This window comes from Pararge aegeria, chromosome 15 (assembly GCF_905163445.1).
Source record: "Pararge aegeria chromosome 15, ilParAegt1.1, whole genome shotgun sequence".
Taxonomy (NCBI): Eukaryota; Metazoa; Arthropoda; class Insecta; order Lepidoptera; family Nymphalidae; genus Pararge; species Pararge aegeria.
In genome coordinates, this window is record NC_053194.1 from 14,761,417 (window position 1) to 14,786,309 (window position 24,893).

At 35.8% G+C, this 24,893-nt stretch overlaps 1 protein-coding gene across 2 annotated transcripts in view; it reads right to left on the reverse strand.

Moving 5' to 3' along the window:
- Window positions 1–21,247, reverse strand: part of LOC120629764 (delta-1-pyrroline-5-carboxylate synthase) — a 30,476-nt gene extending 9,229 nt beyond the window's left edge. Inside the window, exon 1 of one of the 2 annotated variants that reach the window (XM_039898792.1) lies at window positions 21,134–21,247. In XM_039898792.1, the coding sequence (XP_039754726.1) occupies window positions 21,134–21,247 (114 nt within the window). Of the gene's footprint in view, window positions 1–14,104; window positions 14,289–21,133 lie in introns of those variants that run through there. The other variant, XM_039898793.1, reaches the window with a different exon arrangement.
- Between the last annotated feature and the right edge of the window lie 3,646 nt (window positions 21,248–24,893).

Genomic DNA, 24,893 nt, shown 5'->3' on the forward strand with positions numbered 1-24,893 from the left:
AAACAGGCTGAGACAGTAAAAGAGCTATCTCAACCAATGTTTCCCTCCCATTAAGAATGGTTGTCACCAAGCACAAATTCATCTTAAATTAAAAAAAATATATATATCTGTCTCTTAATTATTCTGTTAATAAATAAATAAAATATATATATATATATATAAGATTTAAAAATTGAGATTCCTGACGACAGAAGTAAGTAGTATTACTGCTTGTTTGTAGAAATTTCAATGTACGTGTATTTTTTATTATCAAAATTCAAAATTCAAAAATATTTTATTAATGTAGACCTTTTTACAGGCACTTATGAAGCGTTCATACATTTAACATTTGACATGTAGGTACTTAATGTTAGTGATGGTGATAACTGCACTCGTTAACTTAAAACTAAAGCTAGGAGGGTTCCAAACGCGCCCTGGTCTAAGAAGAGCCCACAACAAACTTAACCAAGTTTTTTTTTATCACCATCTCACAGTCTAGTTAATGTTGAGCTATGAAGTTAGAGCAATTCATACCCAAGCTATTTTACGTACATATTGTAATCCTTAATATTATAATAGGAGAATCTGTTTGTTTATCTGTCTTCTTAGTCGTGCAGTGCACTCTTGGCAGATTGGTCATGGCTGCTGAGATGAATTCCATGGTGTTAGGCATCATTAGATTGCACACGCAATGTTGCCTGTTTATCGGTTTTTTACCGGATATACTTCGGTGAGTGTGCTCAGGAACTTCACAATCTTGTTCCCCCTTCCCCGTTTTACCACAGAACAGCGAGACACCGAGAGCGGTGGCATCCTTATGTGGTTGATATCCCATCATCACGCACGAAACGTTTTTTATCCACGTTTCTGATACGTGCCGCTAAGATGTGGAACGCCCTCCCGGTAACTGTTTCCTGCCACGTATAATTTAAGTACCTTCAAGGCTAGAGTGAATAGGCTTTTTCTAGGCAAGCGTGCTCCAACCTAGACTTCATCATTGCTTTCTAACGGGCATGATTGTCGTCAAACGCTGGCCTATCGTTATTAAAAAAAAAAAAAAAAAAAAGCTTCCCGCGCGAGTTTTCCCCACTTTTTATTATAATTCAACGCAAAACCCCTTAAATACGTTCCGCGCGTACGCATTAAGCCGTAGGGTAACTGAACAAAGTTTTAAGATTGCACAAATCTCGGTTAAAGTTTTCTTGTTTCGGTTTTAAGAGCAGTTAGGTGCAGTTTAGACGCGGCTAAATCTCTTCAGCCATTTATATAGTTTAAGTTCTCAACTAGGAAGTACGTGCTGTAGCTTTGTAGATTACATGCTGCACGTATGTGGCGTTAATGGCTTAGAAGACATCGGCTCAAACTTCAGACAAAATCGGTATTTTTAATGTTATCTTCAACCGAGAATTGAGGTTTTGACGACCTTCCCATCGTATTAGTGAGCGCTGGGATTCATGTGAGGATTGCCGAGTTCGATCCACATTTGAGAAGTTATAAATGCTGAATGTTCTAGTTACCGCCCGACAAAGAAGTGCCATAGACCAAAGAAGCGAAGCCGTACACATTTTTAGTCGTAGGTAGTATAGATTTTTTTTTTATGTTTATAGACGAGCCCTTGACTGCAATCACACCTGATGGTAAGCGATGATGCAGCCTAAGGTAAAGCGCGCTTGCCTAGAAGATGCCTATTCACTCTTGATTTGAAGGTACTCATACTGTAGGCACTGGGTATTGTGATCTGGTACTACTACCAGGTTTATTATGACGGCCGAGTGGCGCAGTGGGCAGCGACCCTGCTTTCTGAGTCCAAGGTCGTGGGATTCCCACAACTGGAAAACGTTTGTGTGATGAACATGAATGTTTTTCAGTGTCTGGGTGGTTTTCTGTATATTATAAGTATTTATGTGAATATAAATTCATAAAAATATTCAACAGCTAACTTAATACCCATAACACAAGCTACGCTTACTTTGAGGCTAGATGGCGATGTGTGTATTGTCGTAGTATATTTATATATACATATATATATATATATATATATTTATTTATATCTTATTTTATTTATCTCTTTTAATAATTTATTATATTAGTTATTAGTATTATGTATTTAAGTGTGTAAATTTATGTATTGTTTATTTTAATTGCGATTTCCCGTCTCTCATGTTTTGTTGTGTACTATCGGTAAGGTTACCTGGCAGAGATCACTTTTAGTGATAAGGTCGCCTTTTGCTTTTAATTTTTTGTTTAACTATATTTGTAATTTCTCCTTTATTACGCAATAAAGATGTTATTACTGCCGCTAAGCAGAATTGTTGCAATTCAGTGTTCTGGTCTAAAGAGTTTGGGAGCAATTGTTAATTTTGACGACCTCCCTGGCGCAACGGTAAGCGCTGTGATTTTAAGTAGGAGGTCCTGGGTTTGATTCCTGGCAGACTCAATTTGGATATTACAATTTCTGAGTTTTCTCTGGTCTGGTCTAATTCTCTATGACGATTAAGGTATGGGTTTAACATAGGTAACAACCATACCCCTAATAATTTAGCCTGTGACCATATTAAACAGCATTATCACTTATCAGCAGGTGAGATCGCAGTCAAGAGCTGGCTTGTAGCAATGTAAAAGTAGGGTGTGCTCAAAGTGACGAGAAAGACATTTTATTGGTTAAAAAAAACTATTTATAACTAAACGCGCAAATACTTCGCTATCCTCCAACGCATTCCGTCTTCCTTCTCTCTCTCGCTCATACATCCATCTCTTTCCTCGACTTCATCCATACTTACGTTTCGATTCCCTCATTAAAAAAAAAATACAAGCCCATGACGCTTAATGCCCTGTTTATAGGCGATAGTTTTCTAACACCATGTAGGCCATCTCCTTGGTCCACCAATTAATTTAAAAAACCCGATTAAAAGTATGAAGTTTGATATATCCTCTGCGGACAGCAGCCTCATGTAAGGCTTAGCGATACTGAATACTTTAATTTTTTTTAGGGCTAAAACTAAATTGAATGCCACTTCAAAATCAAAATCAAACGCAGACAAAGTCACGGGCAACAGCTAGTTGAAGCAACAATTTGTAGAACTGGGATAAGTTGAACTTCGTTCTTTGAGTTGCGACTTAAATTTCATTCATATTTAAGCGCTCCTTCCATTTTGAGCGAAGTTTTACGCAATATGGGACTAGACTAGACTAGACTAGACTATCTACGGTATAATACACCGATATCGTTCTGTAGGTGTAAAAATGGCAATCACAAAGTTGGGATTATTTCTCCCAACGCTAGACTTTCAAATTAGTATTCCTTCTTTAGTGCAAATGAAAATATACGTTTATTGTCTGAATTATTCCGAGATTATACGCAAATGAAACTCTAAGAATGCCTTTACGAAAAAATTATTTCATAAAAATTCTCGCAAGACTTCTAATATTCCATTTAGTTTGTTTGTTCGAGTTTTCAAAGAAATTCTAAACGTTTTGGTCCCACTCGAAGGATATCCCATATAAATGGGAGTAAAACCAATTCGTGCGCCGTCACGGCAAACGTGGCATTACGCTTTCTTATATTATGAACTCCCTTATTTTTTTGAGCATAATTTGAAATGCTTCCGACAATTTCCGAGTAAAGAAGGTTCCAGTTCCTGGCTTCCAGCTGTATAAAAGCAGAAGCCCGACGCGACTGAGAGAGTCTGCTCTGAGAGCGAAGTTAAGTAACATCGAAGTTATACTTTAGTAGACTGTGAAACAAGTATTAAGTGTGAAATATAGCTATTTCGGTTATAATTATGGACTACGATTGGAAGTTTGTTATGTAACTTTGTATTGAAGAGAAGAATAAAAAACACCTGACACGTATCAATAATATACAACTTAAGCAGATTTATTGGTTTAGGTTCAAATCCAACGTGCGTTTAAGTTACTCATAAACGCAAAGAGCTTTGCAGGTAAATAATTAATCGTAACATTACAATTTCTTTGTAAACACAGAATTCGATGTCCGTTGGTGCAAAGTGACCCTTATTTTTTTATCCACTACTAAGTGACCACAGCACGGCTAGTATGGACATTTATATCCCCGGGGAAAGGAAATAAATTAATCTTCCCCCACAGCTTCATCAACTCTCAGAGCACTGGCGCATAAGTGGAAATAATATCCAAATAATATATGTGTATTAATAAAAGGGAGTAAACTTCTCCTTTTTCATGTTCCAGTGATTTAGCAGGTGGGCACGTTAGTTATATACCTTGTCAGGGGATATAATGGGGGGATATAATTTTTATCTCCCGCCCGTGCTAGCTCTGCAGGTGCCAAAGTCAGGTGAGATTGCAGTTATGAGATAACTTGTCATGCAATATTAAAAAGTAAAAGATCGACACCATCGTTTAACATATTAAGTTAAGTAGCCCTATCACCTTCCCGGATATAATTTATTGTGTTTAATTAATAAATCCAATTTACCACACGGAGAGCTGTCTGGAACACAATCTCAATAAAGGTCCTAATTGTAATTTCAAAACGGGTGAGATTCGTGAGATCCCCACCAGCTGTGGAGGGATTGGAAGGGTGCATAATCTCATAAAACACTCAGTTTAACTTGCCTTCATGAAAACATACGGTTGCTGCGAAAACGGCGCGTTTTTCTAACAAACTTCTCATCGTTCTCTTGGCGACATATGGTGAACGTAAAAGGGATCATCATCAAAAGCCTTTGATAGTTCGTTGCTGGACTAAAGGCGTTTCCCAACGGAAAGGAATGGTTCGTGAACGCAGTCGATGCTATACTTAGTAACAAAGAGGACCTTTCCTTCCCTTAGTCAGCTCGTATACTACCCGTGGGAAGAGGAGGGTTGGTGGAAACTGTATTTTGATCTGCCACCAGTACACGGCACGGTAGAAAACAAGAAAATATATTTTTTTAAATTGCCATGAATTAATATTATTAAAACCGGTGCCTACCTCCGTAGTCAAAATCAACTTCCTTCACGGGTGTTCCCCTGGAAATGCAGAAAATGTATGGCGGCCAAGACAGAGACAGACAGAAAGACAAAAAAAAAAAAAAATTTAGCAATACACTTTTAGTATCAATAATAGAGGGCCCTCTAAAAATATTTTCACAAAACACGTAGAGGATCTGACCTAAAGAACTGAAAATGAGAACAGAAAACCCCAATATCAATTTTTTTGTCGACACCGGAATCCAGATCGACAGTCGACATTTCGAACTACTATGTCAACGAGATGTTTGCTATTATTACATCCAGTAAAATAAAAATCCGCAGCAGTCACGGCACGAAATTAATATCGTATATTTTAACAGTATTAAATCTTTACCCTTTGATCCCAAGCGAAAAATTTGCCTCACCTGTCGCGAATAAACGCATTACCATAACAGCCTTTGTCCAATACGGATTTTGTCCTTCTTTTTGTTTATGCAATTTCACTAACAATAAAGAAAAGCGGTTATCAGGGTTTTCGTCAGCATTGAATTTCTATTTTGCATTTCAAACGCGGGGCTCAGTTGGTTCAGAGGTCGAATAAGTGTAATGTCCGACAGGGGAATTTTGGGAATTTATAATTTCTTAATTTTCTCCAGTCCGGTGGGAGGCTTCGGCCTTGTCTAGTCACCACCCTACCGATTAAAACGTGCTGCCAAGCGATTTAGTGTTCCGATACGAGGTCGCGTAGAAAGCCGCCGTACCCGTAAGAGTTTAGCCCGCTACCATCTTAGATTAGATCATCAATTACTATCAGATGAAATTGAAGTCTATGGATTACTTGTAGTAACATAAAAACCTTCCCCATAAGCGAAATCGACGTTGGCTTTTCTTTGACATCCCTACTTCCGTATCCCTACTAATATTATAAATGTCAATGTAAGTTTGTTTGTGCTTTCACGCAAATACTACTTAGCCGAACCTCGTGAAACTTTGTACACATATTCTTGGAAGTGTTAGAAGTAATATAGGATACTTTTTAAGCTCGGTTCCTTTGGGAGAGGGGTGAAAGTGTTTGACGATTTCACACCATAACTCCGACAAACTATAAGCGATTTAAATAATTATTTTTGTACTATTAAGAGATAATATGTATTTAATTTTGCCCAAACTTTGTGTAGATCTGATGAATGTGGTTGGAGATAGAGGACAGAACTCCTCACCTGACAGCTGCAAACCCCTCATTTAAGGCTTAGCGATACTGAATACTTTAAATTTTGTTAGAACTACAACTAAATTAAATGCCACATCAAAAAACAAAATCAAACGCAGACGAAGTCGCGGGCAACAGCTAGTAAATTATAAAGAAATCTTAATTACGGCCGTTCCCATTTTGCGATGTGTCTTTTTGTTACTTCAACGAGAATATTAGCTTACCTAAAGGCTATTTAGAATTAATTAAACTTATTAAAAAACTTTTATTTTCGTTATTTACCAAGATAGGGGCTGCAATAGGATTTGCAAGAACCAAAAAGCAAGCGTGGGTATTGGAAAAACCCGACAACATTTCAGACCATTTAATTATAAAAGGTGAAAATGGTTTAAAGGATCCGACGAGTGTTTACGTTTTCTGCCCAAGATATAATTAAATAAATAATGCCTAGTACGATAGCCGTATTTAGCAACAGTACCTACCTATAGCAACATAAAAGTACTACCATATAAATTTTCTCCACGATTCCCCATTTCTGACCTCATGGAAAAATGTATTTCTTATTGTAACTGTAATAGGGTAGCCAAAGATTATTTGCTTCTATCGGTTTACGTATTTAATATACTTTAGCTTAGTGGTCAGTTTTCTGACCCAAAATATAATTGATTACATTATTTTTGGCACGATTTTTTTTAAATAGTACCTCTAGGTTTCTCTTACTTCCTTTCATGCTTGTCTTTTTATTTATTGTCTTCGTGAATTTTTATTTATTTATTCATTTATACTCTTAATTTACACACAACTAAAAGTTAAAGAAACAAAAGAAAAATAGGAAAACAAAGATAGAAGCAGAATACAAAAAGGCGGGTTTTTCGCTTAGTAGTTATCTCTGCCAGGCAGCCTTGGTATTCGGAAAACAGGAGGTGCGTAATTAAGAAAAAAAAACCTTCGAATAACTACATACAATCCTATATTACGCAAATAAAATAAACATAATATAAATTTTTGTAAAAGATTTTTTTGGACTTTTCGAGAAAAAGAAAGAAATTATGATTATCCAAGGCAATTAAGGAGGAAATAATAATAATAATAATAAATATACTAAGACAATACACACACATCGCCATCCAGCCCAAAGTAAGCGTAGCTTGTGTTATGGGTACTGAGATAGCTGATGAATATTTTTTTATGAATATAATACACATAAATACTTATAATATACAGATAAACACCCAGACACTGAAAAACATTCATGTTCATCACACCAACATTTTCCAGTTGTGGGAATCGAACCCACGGCCTTGGACTCAGAAAGCAGGGTTGCTGCCCACTGCGCCACTCGGCCGTCATAGGGAAATTCATTACAGAATCCCGCTTATGCTATCCTCTTAAACATGCGCGTGAAAAGTTTTCATATAGTAAAAAAACGATGATTCTATAAAGATAAATGGAATGTCTCTGGCAGACAACACGCCACTGCTACGTGTATGCGTAATTGATACAATTGGACCTTGCACCGCCGCAATGTTCCCGTGAAACGAATTATTATAAGTTGTTTATTTATCTTGGACAGTTGGGCCACAGTTAATATATTTCTGAGAGAAAATATTACTCTGTATAAACAAAAAGCTGATATTAACAAACGAATTACCAGAAACGGACATAAATTAGTGATATCTGCATATCGTCTGCGAAAGGTGCAGAACTCTTTGGGGGTTGAGTATACGCCTTTACAACATGATTACTAAGGTAATTCTTGGCCTGCCAATACATACATTTAAAAAAATATGTAAAAACACATCCAATACAGCGAGGTTACTATACATTTGATGAATTTCTTAATGACCAGGTAGATTGGAAGCAGCCTGCCTCGTTCTTATCTCCCGCAAGATAGAAAAATGATTGTAAATGTTGATGTTGGAAAAGAGCAACTACTGAGTTTCTTGTCGGCTCTTCTCAGTAGAGTCTTCTTTCCGAACCGGTGGTAGAGTCACTACAAACATACATACTTGAAGTTTCAAAAGTGCTTATAAAGTAGGCCTACTTGAAATAAATGAATTTGTAACGCAGTATGGAAACTATTAAGGCACACTCACATCAAGCACGACGAGGCCCCAAAGCTGTCGTCGTAGGATTTTAGTCGGAGGAACTAGCTTTAGGGCCTCGTCGGTGCGTGCTAGTGTGAGAATGTGCTGTTTCGAAAGTTTGCTCGTAGTTTCCATAATGCTTTAATATATTTACTGTGGCTAGGTTGAGATCTATACAGCGTAACTACTGTTTTAGTAAACTCTAGCACTTTGTTGAAATAAAAAACATTATGGAGAACTCTCAGGTATTTAGGTTTCCTCACGATGTTTTCCTTCACCTTTGAAGCAAGTGATATTTTATTGCTTAAAACTCAAATAACTTAGGAAAGATATAGGGGATTCGAACTCGCTCCCCCGAAAGTGAAGTCCTACCCACTGGGCTATCACCGCTGCTTTTTTTTTTTTTTTTTATTAGATCGCAAAACTGACAATCAACTGCTTACTCTAATATAAACTATAGGACATTTGGCATGTGTATACAATTGTGCCTTCTCGATGCGAACATAGCATGCAAATCCGTTGTGGTACATAAGGCTGCTGCAAACAGCTAGAAAAACTAATATAGAATAATACAACAAAAAAAAAAAAAATTAAATTACTAAGAAAAGAAAAACAAAATATTGTGGAAATAAAATTACCTAAGCCATAACCCTTTTCTTAACTTAAGCTTAATACTAGGTATGTTATCGCTGAAGATATCTATACTATCACGAAAGCAATTTGCAAGAAATTGCATTCGATACATAGGACTATGTTGGCCAAGATTAGTTCTGGTTTTTGGCAAGCAAAAAGTCTTACGGTTTTGCTTAATAAGATGTATTCTATTTATTACTAGAAGTTACCCGTGACTTAAAACTTCATTGTCATTAAAATTAATTAATTGTATAGTAACCTCGCAGCAATAAATGTTTTAACACTACGTTTTAACTTATACATTGGTATACCTAACACGGAAATACAGTTTATCTCTATGGGTTCAAGTACTAGCTAAATAGATAAGATGTATTCTACATATTACTAGAAGTTAACCGTGACTAGTTATGCAGAATTTAGATAGCTTTAGATAAATAACAAATAAATAAATATACTACGACAATGCAAGCATCGCCATCTAGCCCCAAAGTAAGCGTATCTGGTTTTATAGGTGACTGATGACTGATGACTATTTTTATGAATAATATAAATAAATACTTATATAATAGAGATTAATACCCAAAAACTATGCTATTTAGTTATTTATTATTTATTTATTATTTATTTATTTATATTCTTATTCTAACACTATCATTACAGAATACTTAAACCTAATGCGATAGTGTAACTTTTTTTTTTTTACATAATCTTAACATTATAATATTTAATTACCTATTCGGGTAACAAATAAACCACATTGCGATCCTCGTGAATTCACTCAGAGCGCAACAATACAAATCACATTGCTCTGATATGACATTGAGGATGCGGAGGGCGCGCGTCATTGGTGCCTCTTTTAATAAATTTGTCCGCCCAATCGGTACTTCCAGCAGTGTCGGCCGTCGCCTCCGCCTTACATACCCCTCGGTAGTTGTACTTTTGTACAATATTTGCACGCTCGCAATCGTGAAGTCGTTTTCTAGTTTGGAAATAATTGAACGTCCTAGTGGATCTTATTTGCATTGAGTATAAGCTCAAATTTGCGTTTTCATTAGCTCGGACTTTGGTCAGAACGTTTGTAAAACAAAAACTAGAAGTACAGGATTTGCGACTCTAGTTTGAATAATATTAGGTACATTTCACTGTGAAGATACAGAGTTTGGTATGTGAAAACGACTCATCGATTGCGAGCGAGCAAATATTGTACCCTAAGACTGCGGTCTAGGTGCCTGATTCAATAAAAAAATATTTGACTTCGACTTTGAAACAATAGCCACATATAACCCGACTCGACCCGGGAATTGAACTTAGGGCCTCGATATCCTAAGTTTAACAAGCTAAGAACTAGACCAACGAGTTGGTTAAATGGTCATAGTGCTGATGATAAGTACTTGAGTATATTTATCACTGTGTGTGTAAACATATAGCAAACGTCCTCGTCATAGGTTAATGTCATAATTGATAGCAAGAGATAACCGCCAATGTTTATTGTGCTATGTATTCAGTACGATAAACAGTAGGATTTTAACAATAGAAGGTAATAATAAAAATAAAATAAAATCGAAAAAACTAAAAAACACGCTTGGTATAAAAAACCAAACTAATTTCAAATTATTTAGTTTATTTATATAAGCCTGATTTTTAGTTTTTCTTAAACTAATATTTTTATTATAGCAAAATTAAAAGGTTAACCATTCACCATCAAATTTGTTAATATTAGAGAAATAGGCTAAAGTTGATGGTTGGAAATCAAATTAACATCATTCCTGCCTTACCTATCGACTTTACCTAGATCAGTTCATATCATATTAATCAACAAAATAGACTAATCTTATTAAATTAGTGTATTGTCATCGGTTCTCAATCTCTACAAAGAGTGAACGAAATCGGACTGTTTGAAGAGGCACAAAATAAAGTCCAAAGGAGTCGGTTACAAACATATGGATGTGAAGCGGGTAAAAACGGCAAAGTGAGATTTGGATACGCCGTGTGGTAACGGCAGATTAGAAAACAGCTTTCTCCGCCCCTTCTTTTTCCGCGAGTGTCGTACGAGACGACTAAGGAAATATAACAGAGAACTCTGACTGCAGCGTACTCTGTGCTAATTCTACAATCTACTGAGATCACCAACCTCTCTGCCCAGCGTGGTGACAATGGGCAAACCGTTCCCTTGTGAGAGGTCTTTAGGCCCTTAGACTGTTATAGCTTGTTGACGACGATATTATAGGAAATAAAAAAATAGGTAAGGTGAAACTGGAGTAGGTCCCTCGGGACGGTCATGTGCGATTGGCAAAGTTTGCCTCATCGTTTCAAATATTGGTTATAAAAGCTTAAGTTTGACGAATAGTAATATTCTCTCACAGCTCAATCGTTTCTTGATATACGTTGAAAAAGATGCATCGGTATATCTGTAACAAATCTTATCGTTATGTTGCTGTTTTATGATGGAAGTTTGTAGACTTTGTACGCTGCGTTTGGTTATTTATGCGGCTGAAAACGCAAGGTCACAGCTACATAAAACCAGCTCTAACGCTTGCGTTGCGTTTTTTCCAACCAAGTCCCAGAGTCTGACATTGCACTCTAATGAAAACAGCGCCTTTGTCTTCCAATATAATCTAGTTGTCAATTTGTATCAACGATACTATAATCATTTTATTTCGAGCATCTTATAGGCTCAATTTCTTAGTATTACAACATAATTTCTATGTGATTACTAAAAACTAAGGAAACAAACATATTTAACTTAATTACTATTATAACTATAGATTATACTAAATGTATTCGAGTCAAAGATGCTCCATTTAATTTTAAATGGCACAGCAATGACCCACGTACCTGCAGTCTAGCCTACTCTTAATCATTTTCAAAATGCTGTTAGTGCTGCTGGCAATTTTCGCAGTAGGGACCCACACTTTTTGCGCATAGTGGCGTAGAAGCTGTTCCGAACATACTATAGTATTACACGAGCAAGTGTTAATTTGACGGCCGAGTGGCGCAGTGGGCAGCGACCCTGCTTTCTGAGTCCAAGGTCGTGGGTTCGATTCCCACAACTGGAAAATGTTTGTGTGATGAACATGAATGTTTTTCAGTGTCTGGGTGTTTATCTGAATATAATAAGTATTTATGTGTATTATATTCATAAAAAAATATTCATCAGCTATCTCAGTACCCATAACACAAGCTACGCTTACTTTGGGGCTAGATGGCAATGTGTGTATTGTCGTAGTATATTTATTTTATTATTTATTAATTATCATTTAGCGCCTATTACCTATTATATACCTACAGTTAAATACCTAGACTTTGATTACCATATTGTTTACGATTCATAAAGTGCATGATAATGGAATTGAAATTAAGTACTTCCATATTTGTGTTCACTCTAAACACTTGAATGATACAATTCGAGAAGCAATTTAAGTTTTATTTTATAAATAAAAATGGAACTCCGCAAACAGACACCTTTGCGTCTCCTTTGTGTGGAGTTTGATTCGAGATACCTTTGAAACCGATATGAAATTAAACACTACCTGGGGCATAGTTCTGATATAGACACGGTTTCCGTCCAGTTGCTTCCACAAAGTCATTGCAGGAGTGCTCGATGTCAGCAATAAGAAACAAAAGGGTACTTTAAAATAATTTAGCGAACAGACTTAGTTCTGCAGCTAACACGGTTAACAAGATTCGTCGAATGACAAATATAGACTGCTAGACTTGTGTATTTTAGTTATTCTCACAGCATTATTTCCTACTGCATTTTATTATGGGGTAATGCCGCTGATATAGATTCTTCTTTCGTCCAGCAGAAAAGGGCTGTTCGTTCGATACATAAAATGGGCCCAAGAGAGTCATTATAAATTTTAAGGAGTTAAAATAATGACGGTGCGTAATCAGTAGGTACATATTTGAAAATTTTATTTATGTCCATAAAAATATAACAAAATTTAGAAAGAAAATGGACTGTAACAATATAAATATTAGAAGCAAAAATAAACTCGTTGTGCTGTTTACTAGGCTACATAAAATTGCTAATTCATTCAAGGGCAATTGTATATTATTTACTAACAGATTACCGAATGAAATCTTCGAGATGTCTCTCAATAAGTTCAAAGTTTACATAAAAAGCTTACAGAAAAATCCTATTACAATGCTAAGTATTACTTAAACGATAAAAAAGCTTGGGTGTGAATTACTCTAACTTCATGGCTTAATATTGATTTACTGTGAGATGGTGATAACAAAAAAATCACTCTCTCTCTCTTCTTTCCTCGTAGCTTTAGGTTTAAGTTGGCGAACGAAGTTATCACCGTCCCCTTACAATTATGTAAACATATATTATGTATGAACGCTTCATAAGTGCCTGTGATAGCCCTACATGAATAAAGAAATTTTAGAAATTAAAGAGCGTACTGTATAGTTTATGTTAAAATGAGACACATTTATTTGATCATCATCATCATAACTTTCATGACAGCCAAATTACGTCCACGGTTGGACAAAGGTATTTTGTAGTGAGTTCCAAATACCATGGTTTTGGCCGCTTGAGTCCAGCGGCTCCCTGCGACTCGATTAATATAATTCGGCCACCTCGTCGGGGGACTATCGGCGCTACGTTTACCAGTGTGAGGTTGGCATTCTAGCACCCCCAACGTCTCCAAGTCATGTGCCCTGCCGATTGCCACTTTAGCTTCAAGACTCAATGTAGCGTATATTGTTTGGATATGATGTCCACCAGTGCGCCAGTGATTGGAGAGTGGATTAAACTGTGGGAAATGATAAAGATCTTGTACTATCCCTTGTTGAGAAGATGTTAGCCCAAGCTAGCCATCCCTGCGACTCCGTTAGCATAGCAATTATCACTAACGCCTGACAATACTCGTTACAGTCCGCCAGCACAAATTTGAGCAAAAGCGTCTTAGCTCTAAACTCCTACGAGAGCTTAGTAGTGGCACTATTTTTTAATCTACTACAACATTGCCGTGGACAACATCTCAGCTGGTAATTGATGCAGTCTTTTATCGCTGTGGCCAAACCTGTAAAGGGTATGCCAGTTGTATACACCCCTAATCAGCGTTTACGCGGCATCAAAATCAAATCGCTCGGCAGCACGTTATTGTCGCTTTCCAGAGAAAATTCAAAAATATTACTTGCCCCTTCCGGAGATCGGATCCGGGACCTCCTTATGAGGCCACAGCGCTCATCAGGGTCATCGAATTTACACGCTAAGAGATTCAAATATCTTTTTAAGCTTAAAACTCACCTCTAAGCCAACAACATTGTTGTTGACCGGTAGAGAATCGTAACCAATCACTGAATAAAGTCTCCATCCAATAACTTCGCGAGCCAAACGGTGCACACGCAACATTCTAACACTTTAATAGAACAACTTGACTCAAACTGACCAACTCAAACCAACAAACTTAAAAATAGAAAATTCACGCAATTTTTTTTTTTTTTTGTAATTTTTACATGGCCATTATATTTGTCGTCCGTCCGTTCGTCAAAGATAAACGTACAGAGCGAAATGAGAGCACTTATCAACAATGAGTGTGATGCTGATTAAATATTGAACTTTGAAATTATTTTGACAAACAAAAGAGATTAGCTTCAACTGGTGAACGCTGGTGTTTCTTTGATATTTTTCAAGGCTGTTCATCTAGTTTTATATATGTTGTAGGATAATTAGAAAAATTGAGTCTTTGCGAAAAACCTAAAATGATTGCATAGGATTAAATGATTGGAAACTGAAAATGATTCCATCCTTTTCTTAAGTAGGTACAGTACCAAAATCCAAAGCTATAGTTTAATTTATTTCCCGATGATTATGTCGCTTGTCGGAGCCTTCAACGGTGTTTTAGCTTATGGATGAGGTCTCAGGAGAGGGTCGGCCTCGATGGGCATCGCTGGCTGGGTTGCTATTGTGTGCGAAAGCGTACATAAAAACCACACCTTCTCGTGATGCGGTAATATCGACGAGGATTTCCCCATGAGAAAAAAATGGTTATTCACCCGTGAGAAATATCTTTTCCGGTTGGTGGCTTTGGCCGTGGCTAGTTACCACCCTACCGACAAAGGCGTGCCGCTAAGCGATTTAGTATTCCGATACGATGTCGCGTAGAAACCGATTAGGGGTATGACCATACTCCCTAACAGGTTAGCCCGCTACCATCTTCTACTGCATCATCGCTTACCACCAGGTGAGATTGCAGTCAAGGGCTAACTTGTAGTGGAATAAAAATATATATATATATTTATGGAGCATGGCATGCCTTGTGTTGCGGCCATACCACTGGTGAAAGACATAAAGCAAGATAACTTGACAACAAACAAGTCGCAGAGAACCGCTGGATACAAGACTGTTTGATTTGGAACACTCTGCAAAGATCTATGTCCAGCAATGGACATCCATTGGTTGCTTAATGCTTTAATGACGCCGCAGTGGACGTCTGCCGGTTTGCAATGTCAATGCAAATTAAATAGAATCATGTACGCAATATATACTATGTATATTAGATACGCCCTTGAGGGCCGCTTATGCGACAAGCGTAAATAAACCGGTCACTAAAGTACCTACCTAGTGCAGTGTGCAATACCTATATTTATTTTTACCTAACATACATAAAGCTGGTACAATATCACCTAACTACATTCCTAGACTACTTTTTTAACCGACTTTAAATAGAGGAGGAGAAGACTCTCTCATAGCTCCGTTAGTATTTTTATATGAACGGATATACATTCCGATTGGTCCCATAATAATATTAAATAAATATACTACGACAAGACATACATCGCTATTTAGCTCCAAAGTAGGGCCCTTCTCTTATGGGTACAGATAACTGTTAAATATTTTTATGAATGATATACATAAATACTCAGAATATACAAATAAACACCCAGACACTGAAAAACATTAACATTACTGTTATTAGTGTGTTTACGTTATGTTAAAGTATATATTAGTTCTAGTTCAAGTATTAGTATGTAGTTATTAGTAGCTAATTTTTTTATTATGCACAACCTGCAGTATGTTATCCTTTTGTTTTCCATATCCTAAGGTTGCCTGGAAGAGATCGCTACGAAGCGATAAGGCCGCCTTTTGTATACTGCTTCTGTCTGTGTTTTTTTTATTCTTCTTCCGTATTTTTATTTGTGTGCAAATAAAGAGTATAAATAAATAAATAAATAAATAAAAACATGAATGTTCATCAAACAAACATTTCAATCCAGTTGTGGGAATCGAACCCACAGCCTTGGACTCAGAGAGCACGGTCGCTGCGCACTGCGCCAATTGGCCGTCAATGAAATGAAAGAAGTGTTATGAAACCCGTTTGAGTATAGACTTCATTTTATTGGTACATATGGATAAAGAGATTAGGTAAAGTTTACTTGCATTAGTCTCCAAACTATTGCTGCCTTGAATAGAGCTAGCAGGAAATTCAGGATTACCAAGTAGATTGCAAAGTACTCAAATTCAAAATTTGATAATGTGAACAACCGTTCATGGATTATATTATTTTATTATATACTTGGTCATGGATCGTTGTAGCCCAATTCCTATTGTTTTAAATTATTCATTAAACGATGTCCCAAACCTTATTTTTTAATTTATAGATAGATAGATAGATAGATAGATAAATTCTTTATTGCACACAATTTATAATATAAATTGAACACATAAATACAAGAAGAATAACAATGCGCAAAGGCGGTCTTATCGCTTTAAGCGATCTCCTCCTTTTTATTAGCTTAATTTATTAGCTTTTTCCAGGGAAACAAACAGTACTTGTGCACATAAGAGTAATATAGTTTTTTATGACATAAATTAATAAATATTCTACAACTTTGGTATATAAAAACGATAACATTAACCGAATAATAGTAATTATTGATTTTATTGTTATGTTTTACAGCCCTTTGAGCTATCTTGAGGTCCAGATAGTCTTCTCGTTTAATATAAGGATGTAAGGAATCGGGGACTAGCAATAAAACCAAGAGGTTTTGATTTAATCAGGTAATTTTAGTACGACAAACGCTTTAAAAGGGTAGGTATACATCTTTTTGACTTGGCAGTTAAAATTTCCACAGTAATAACAGATAACTGTCTTTAAACTTATGCTGAAGAATAGCATTAGTTTTAACTTGGTACTTCAAGCCCTCCCTGAGAAAAAGGGTGGAATGGCAAACAATAACGGAAGGAAAAGTTCAATGGAGTAAGTTTTGCAGTCATATCTTATATCTTTAAACGAGCAATTCTTGTATATATATATAACAAAAAAATTCATGAAATTTAGTATGCAGGGGGTTTCGGGGGCGATAAATCGATCTAGCTAGAATTCATTTTTAGAAAATGACATTTTATTCGTGTTTTATCGATAAATAATACATATATATAATTGGAATCACGGAATCGGCTCCAACGATTTTCATGAAATTTAGTATACAGGGGGTTTCGGAGGCGATAAATCGATCTAGCTAGGATTCATTTATATTGGAATCTCGGAATCATTTATATTGAGACATACGACTACTTTTTAAGTCTACTCATTCGCGGAAGAAGTCGCGCGGGTCCGCTAGTATTTTTTATTCCAGTAAATTCTTCCAATAATATATATATATATATATATATATTTTTTTTTTCTGGTAATAATAACTGTACCACCCCTCGCTGTCAGACACTGAAAGCTCAAAATATAAATATACCGCACAGTTTATAAGTAAGAATTATTAAAGCGCAGAATGCCGTAATTTTGTACATTATTAATTGATGTTAGATACCATAAGAGTTTATAAACAAATGTTACGTATTATATAATTTTTTTACGTAATCAGAAGGTTAAGGTTCGGGATGAAATATTACTATTGCTCTAGAGATAAGTAAGTCGACAATACATATGACGATACTGGCAATTATTGCCCTCAAAAAGTGGCGAGGTAATCGATAAGATTAAGATTGCCTTAAACGACGTACCTACTGTTGGATTATGTTACAAATAAATACAAAAACTAATCTTCATTTATAATTATATTTGAGAAGGTACTTTGAATGTTACATGTTATAAAAGTAATGTACCAGCGCCATCTCATTCATTCTTGTTTACAGTTTGCTAGGTGACAGACGTATTACTTACCTTGCTAATATAATAAAATAATAATAATATTTTTGGATAATATTAAATTCAGTTCTATCCATCGAGTTGTTTTTGATCATCCATAACCCAATTTCTAACACCTACACTATACTCAACGATTTTCAGCTAATAAGTACGTAAGCTTTCAGCTGGTTCAAACCCATTACTCTTAAGCTACTGAGTGGTGCTAATATACGTAATATACGTTTTTCTAGAAAGCAGAATTAAATAAAATTTTCTTGATAAAATGAAATGCCAAACTAACGTTAAACGGATGTGAGTTTTTCTCAGTAATCCATTAAAACTTGGGGATAAATAAAATATATATTATACGTACCTATTATTTTTTTATATACTTATTGTGATGTTCTGAGAAAAATCAAAACAAATCTATCGTACGTGACCCGTATGCTTTACAAAATAAAAAGCAGCCTATGTGCTATATCAGATTAAAAACTATCCTTGTGCATAGTTTCATGCAGATCCGTCAATTCTGGCTGAATGGATGAATCTGGATGATCCATCCATTCTCTGGATCATCTGGATGATCTGGATACAGGCACGATTAAGTAAGAAACATACATCAATCCAAACTTAAGCATTCATATTATACAACGTGTAACGAAATTACGAAATACGGTTGAAGCGTGTATTTTCATATTTAATAAGGAATCACCCTGTAAAAATTTTAAATCAAAAGAAGCACATTTATTTTTACATACAAGCGAATTCAAAACATTCTACGTGTCTACTTATGACAACCCTATTGGAGATAAAAGACCGACACGGGCATAGTACCTACCTACGCTAATCGACGCGTACCTAATAACACGTACTATACAATAACAAAACTTTTGCATGTGGTGTTAGGGCTGTATCAAGTTTTTTAGTAAAAACTATGGCAGTGGTTTACCCAAAAACTATTAGCGATTCAGTTTCACAGATAAGTGAGACAGTAAATAATGTGCCTCTAAAGCCTGTGAAGTATTATTTCGGTTTTCATTTACACGTTGCTTAGATATAATTTTTTAAATCAATCAATTAAAATAGCGCGATTGTACTAGGAGCACATAATGAAGAAGGGTAAGCAAGATCCTCGAACCCATTACAAGTCGCAAGCCGCATCTTGTAGGTACGGTGCTTTTTTGCATCCCTGTGCTGAGGACGCAGGTTGGAAGCCGCCGTTTTGGCTTGCCTTAAGAAGCCCAATATATCCATAAATATAAATGAATGCCTTGTTCGCCTACTAATAAACATGCTCGACTATGCATCACGAGGTCGTATTTTATTCCCGGGTCGGGCCAATAATTGTCATTGGTTTACTTACAAAATTCTCAGTACTAGTTAGGAGTAGGTATATACTGAACCAATTTAACTTCCTAACAATCATTTGATCAATCTACAATCAAAATAATTTAGGCTGAACGCACATTCACCATTATTATCAACCTTATTAATGTCTCACGGTTTGTGACCTGCTTGCTCTCTGATGGGGGATTTTCATCACATTTAGTATCACATATCAATACTATGGTAATATACATATTAACTAACTACTAAAATATATAATAGAATATTTATATACAATAAATATAATAAGGTGATTTTGGACCTGCCAATGCACAAGTTTAAAGAATTTGTTAAAACACATTTATTACAGCGAGGTTACTCAATTGATGAATTTTTTAATGACAAGGTTGCTTGGAAGCATCCGGCTCCGCTTTCAGCTCTCACAAGATAGAAAAATGAATGTTAAAATGCAAAATGTAAATTGTTGATGTTGGAAAAGAGCAACTGCTGAGTTTCTTGCCGGCTTCTTCTCGGTGGAATCTGCCTTCCGAACCGGTGGTAGAATCACTACAAACAGACAGTCTTGACGTTTCAAAAGTGCTTATGGCCTACTCGAAATAAATGAATTTTGAATTTTGATTTTATACAATATATACCTATATGTCATAAAGAAGCCAGAAAGGAAAAGAAGAATAAAAAAGATAAAAGGGACTGTTTAAAAACAAGCTTAAAAAGGGGGAAAAAAGTCAAATAAAATGGAAGGAAATGATAAATAAATACACATGCTACTTAGGCGGTAAAAAGTGTTTTTATGTAACAATTAATCGCTTTAGAAATCGATATATAGCCCCAGTGATAGTGAATGAGCGGCCTACCTAAAGTCTCGTGGAACGCGTAAATCATAATATATTATAAGACTATGTTATGAACTTTGTTCAAGCAAATAATAAATTTTCCTTTGTTTAGATATATGACATGCATTGTGCATTAAGCCGCATGTTTTCCGACAACATCTAATATAATCATGACTGTAACCTTAACTATATTTACATAAAAAGCAATATCTTTTCTAGCCTCTAAATGTGTCGCTGAGCGCAGGTCTCCGATAGAAGAGAGTTTTTCAGAGCTTAGACCTTTAGGGTAAATTAAAATCACGTGTTAGATATAATAATCGAGCTTTACGGGCTAAAAACTTCACGTGCTCTCCGGGGCAAGGAGGTGAATAAATTTCTAACTGTAGGCCTGCCTATTTATTCACCTTATGATAACTGAACGAGAGAATGAATGATACCTATTATGAAAATAATCTGAACGTGCAGAAACCGTACGGATATGAGTTTAATATAACTGCTTAATAATAGTTTAATATAACCACAGGTTTGTCCGTGAACAAAGGGTTTGTTCGTAGTGAAGTAAAAAAAAGTTTTGTACGCGCTAATCTCAGCTCAAAATAGCGTAAAATATACTTTCTTAATTATCCAGTAGGTTAAACTTCGGAGCATAGCTATTCAAAAGATATGCAAATGTAAAAGTTTCCGTAGAACTAAGATTCATTAATATCTATCTACATACATTTTGTGTAGGTAAATGAGAATTTATTGAAACATTTTTCGAAGTTGTTAGCGGTCGTAGCAGTATTATGTAGTATAATTTTTTTAAACCCCTTAGAATATCTACATTCAAGAAACGGTCTAGAAGTAAGAAGAAAGACTTTCGTAAGAATTAAGGAACTTAGGTACGTTTTAATTTTTATTTAACAAGGTAATTGCAGTTAAGAATGATTTTAATTTTTCGGTATGAGTATGATTTTTTCTTTTAAAAACAGAAACTGACATCACATTTGTTAAAAAAAAGAGATTTATACTCACATAATGCTTGGACTTGACTGTGAAATTCCGGGCGGAATAAACCATTGGGCACTTCCGGAAAAATCCATTTTTCAGCAGTCCCACTTTTCCACTCAAATTAAATAAATTACACATCACGAAAAACTTATTATAAATAAGCTATAAAAAACTTAGCAGCTGTTTCGATCGATAATTAAATAAGCAAAACTTAAGAAAAAGTTTTTAATTAATCATCAGTAATTACTGACGAGTAATTATTTAATTATAACTAATATCAAGTAATATTAGCGTCTCCCATCGATACCGGATAGTAATTGCGCTCGGTTTCATACATAAATGACGTGAATGATAATAAACGAGTGCTGTATATCGTATTTTATCACATAGCAAGTATCTATAATACATACTATTATTATATTACATAGCGGTCACAAGTGACTATGTCCGCGCGGAATTTCTATTTACCCGTTTCCCGCATTATAAAGCAGCTTTCAACATTCCTTGCAAAGTTCTCCTACCTAACTGAAATAGTTCAAATCGGTTCAATCTCTCCCGCGTTAAAAAGAAGCTCTTAGTCTTGTCAAAATTAATTCAGCCATTTTGAATATTCGATGTAAAAAGATGGATAGACAATATCCCGTAATTTTTTTTTATGTCGCTACATATTTATTTTAATCTGTACTGAACTGTGACAAAGTCTAGGGGGGGGCAAGTGATTCTTTTCTAAGTCAAATCGTCCGCGGCTGTTTTGTGAAATTTTTTTAGAAGGCCCCTTTATAATCGATATTTATATCTGTATCTTATTCGCAATACAATTTTTAAGAAAGTTCGCACATTTTCTATTTGTATATGTTCTGTGTATATATATATATATATATGCGAGATACGCGACCATAACTCCAGTTTGATACTGAGAAGCTTTTGAATCATTACCAAAAACGGTTGGTTGTATCCGCGAATCGCACCCAGTATTTCCTGAGCGTGCTACTTACGCACCTAATTTATGACCAGCATAAGGGATGGATGTCCAATTCCAACAGAATCTGGCTATTCTCTTACTACTCTCTGCTAGGCCACTCCATCATTGCTGAGCCAAAAAGCCTCTCCTAATGAGAGGGTTCTCCCATAATCCGGGTGACGGCCGATTGGCGCAGTTTGCAGCGACCCTGCTTTCTGAGTCCAAGGCCGTGGGTTCGATTCCCACAACTGGAAAATGTTTGTGTGATGAGCATGAATGTTTTTCAGTGTCTGGGTGTTTATATATGTGTATTCTAAGTATTTATGTATATTATTCATAAAAATATTCATCAGTCGTCTTAGTACCCATAACACAAGCTACGCTTACTTTGGGGCTAGATGGCGATGTGTGTATTGTCATAGTATATTTATTTATTTATTTATTTATTTATAATCACCACGCTGGGAGATAGGATGGTGACCGCTGATGGCAGTATTATAAGGTTATTCTGTAAACACAGACAGACACTTTAATTCAATTTATTTGTATATACCTCGTGTCTAAGTAATGCGTATTTATGTAAAGGCTAATTGATGGACACTGAGACCGTCTGCCATATATATTATCTGCATAACTAACTATCCAGAGGCCAGAGTCCTGTATCACACGCTTAAACACTTATATAAGCTCAATAGCTCAACGCTTGAAAGGATGGAATGAAATAACAAGGGACATAAGTTCAAATAGAATCTGTTTAACCATTTTCGTGGCCAATTCTAGCACAAACTTTGTGTTAAGGCAGAGGGAAAAGGATAGTTCTTATTAGTCGTATTTATTTTATAGAAGCGGTAATGGCCTAGTGGTTGAGACTTCGGCTTTCCTTTCAAGGGGGCTGAGGTCGATCCCCGGCACGCAACTCCAACTTTCCGGGTTTATGTACGTTAACGTTTTTATAGTACTTACCTATCCGTGAAAACCTGTTATTAGTTTTCAGTCAACCAATTTATGAACGATTTCGTTACTGAAGCCGTTGGTTTTCCAAAACAAATAATATCACTTGCTTAAACGGTAAAGGAAAACGTAGTAAGAAAACTTGCATAACTGAAAGTTATAACGTTCCTCAAATGCGTGTGATATTTACCAACACTCACTTAGCCAAAATCCTTCTCATTCTGAGAGGAAACTATTATAAGACTATTATGTAATATTATTGGAAAAAAAAGTTCGATTTTCGAGTTTGCGAAGTGCGGTCTTGTAGTCCGCACACACCATGTTTTTCCTTCACGATTAAAACGCTCATAACTAAAAAAAAATAGTTTACGAACGATGCGAGCTTTGTTCCGCCGAAAAGGAAACCGAAGTCTCACCCAATAGGCTATCAGCGCGATATTGTTCGTCATTAGATTATTCTTTAAGGAAATTCTCAGTAAGTTCAATCTCTCCTACCTACTAACCTACTGAGAATTTCCACACGCTAAAAGTGCCAATCAGATTGTTTATAGGTAACGGATTCTGTGCGTTCGTATGCACTGTGAAACGGGTTTGTAATTTGGATTGTTGTATTTTTATTTGTATGTTCTATCAGTCAATAACGCAATCATTTTATTGGTTTATAAGTGTAAACTTATTAGATAAGAATCACAATGTTTTTTTGAAACAGCTGCTCATAAAATTATGTTTATTTAATGCTGCGGCTACATTAGCAGACCTCGCCGAACCTTTACCGAATGTTCGCATACTCGCGACTTGAGTATCTAGACAAATTGTCCGTCGAGTCATTTCACTACAACAAATGTCCATTCATGAACTGTCACTCGGATTACAGTGCATCAAAGGACCACGAATTAGCTCGTATAGCGATTTCTCACTTCTGGAATACAATCGCAATTACAATAATTGTTACTATCATAATATATTGCATGCAATCTACCCTAAGATGTTAAATGCATGACACATCGTACATCGTTTAATTATTATTTATCATCCAACGATCATTCGACGGCCGATTGGCGAAGTGGGCAGCGACCCTGCTTTCTGAGTCCAAGGCCGTGGGTTCGATTCCCAGAACTGGAAAATGTTTGTGTGATGATCATGAATGTTTTTCAGTGTCTGGGTGTTTATATGTATATTATAAGTATTTATGTATGTTATTCATAAAAATATTCATCAGCTATCTCAGTACCCACAACACAAGCTACGCTTACTTTGGGGCTAGATGGTGATGTGTGTATTGACGTAGTATATTTATTTATTTATCTATTTTGAAGATTTCAATGTAGGTATATTAGTAGATATTATTTTAAGTAATGACTACTCATATACAGTATAAATGTGAAAACAGAAAATGTGTTTGTTGGTAAGTCCATTTTTCACGCAGCAATAACGCAACGATAAGACGTTATTCTATAGCATATATGTATATCTAATAGGTAGCCTATTTAAGATCTCTATAAGCTCGAGAACTACACACATTTGGCATTTATCCTGCTGTAGCGTATATGTGTAAAGTGCAATTCTGTTTTAACTCCAAATGGCAACTTTTTTGCAATTTAATGGAATGAATCCAGGATTAAATCCAGTTCCGTTTGTTCGTTTTCCCTTTTTCACACACCAACTTTCGCTGCATTCTGTTAACGCTAATCTGGTTAGTTATTCATCGCCGAAGACCGAACACGAGTTTTTTATCCGATAGCGCGATAAGAATATTCGGTTGGTGTAACCACACCAAAAGCGTTATTACACTGAAGATATAAAACTATATCTATATACTTAGGTATTAGTACTCTATATATTGGCCGCACAATCGACATAGATCGGTGGCAT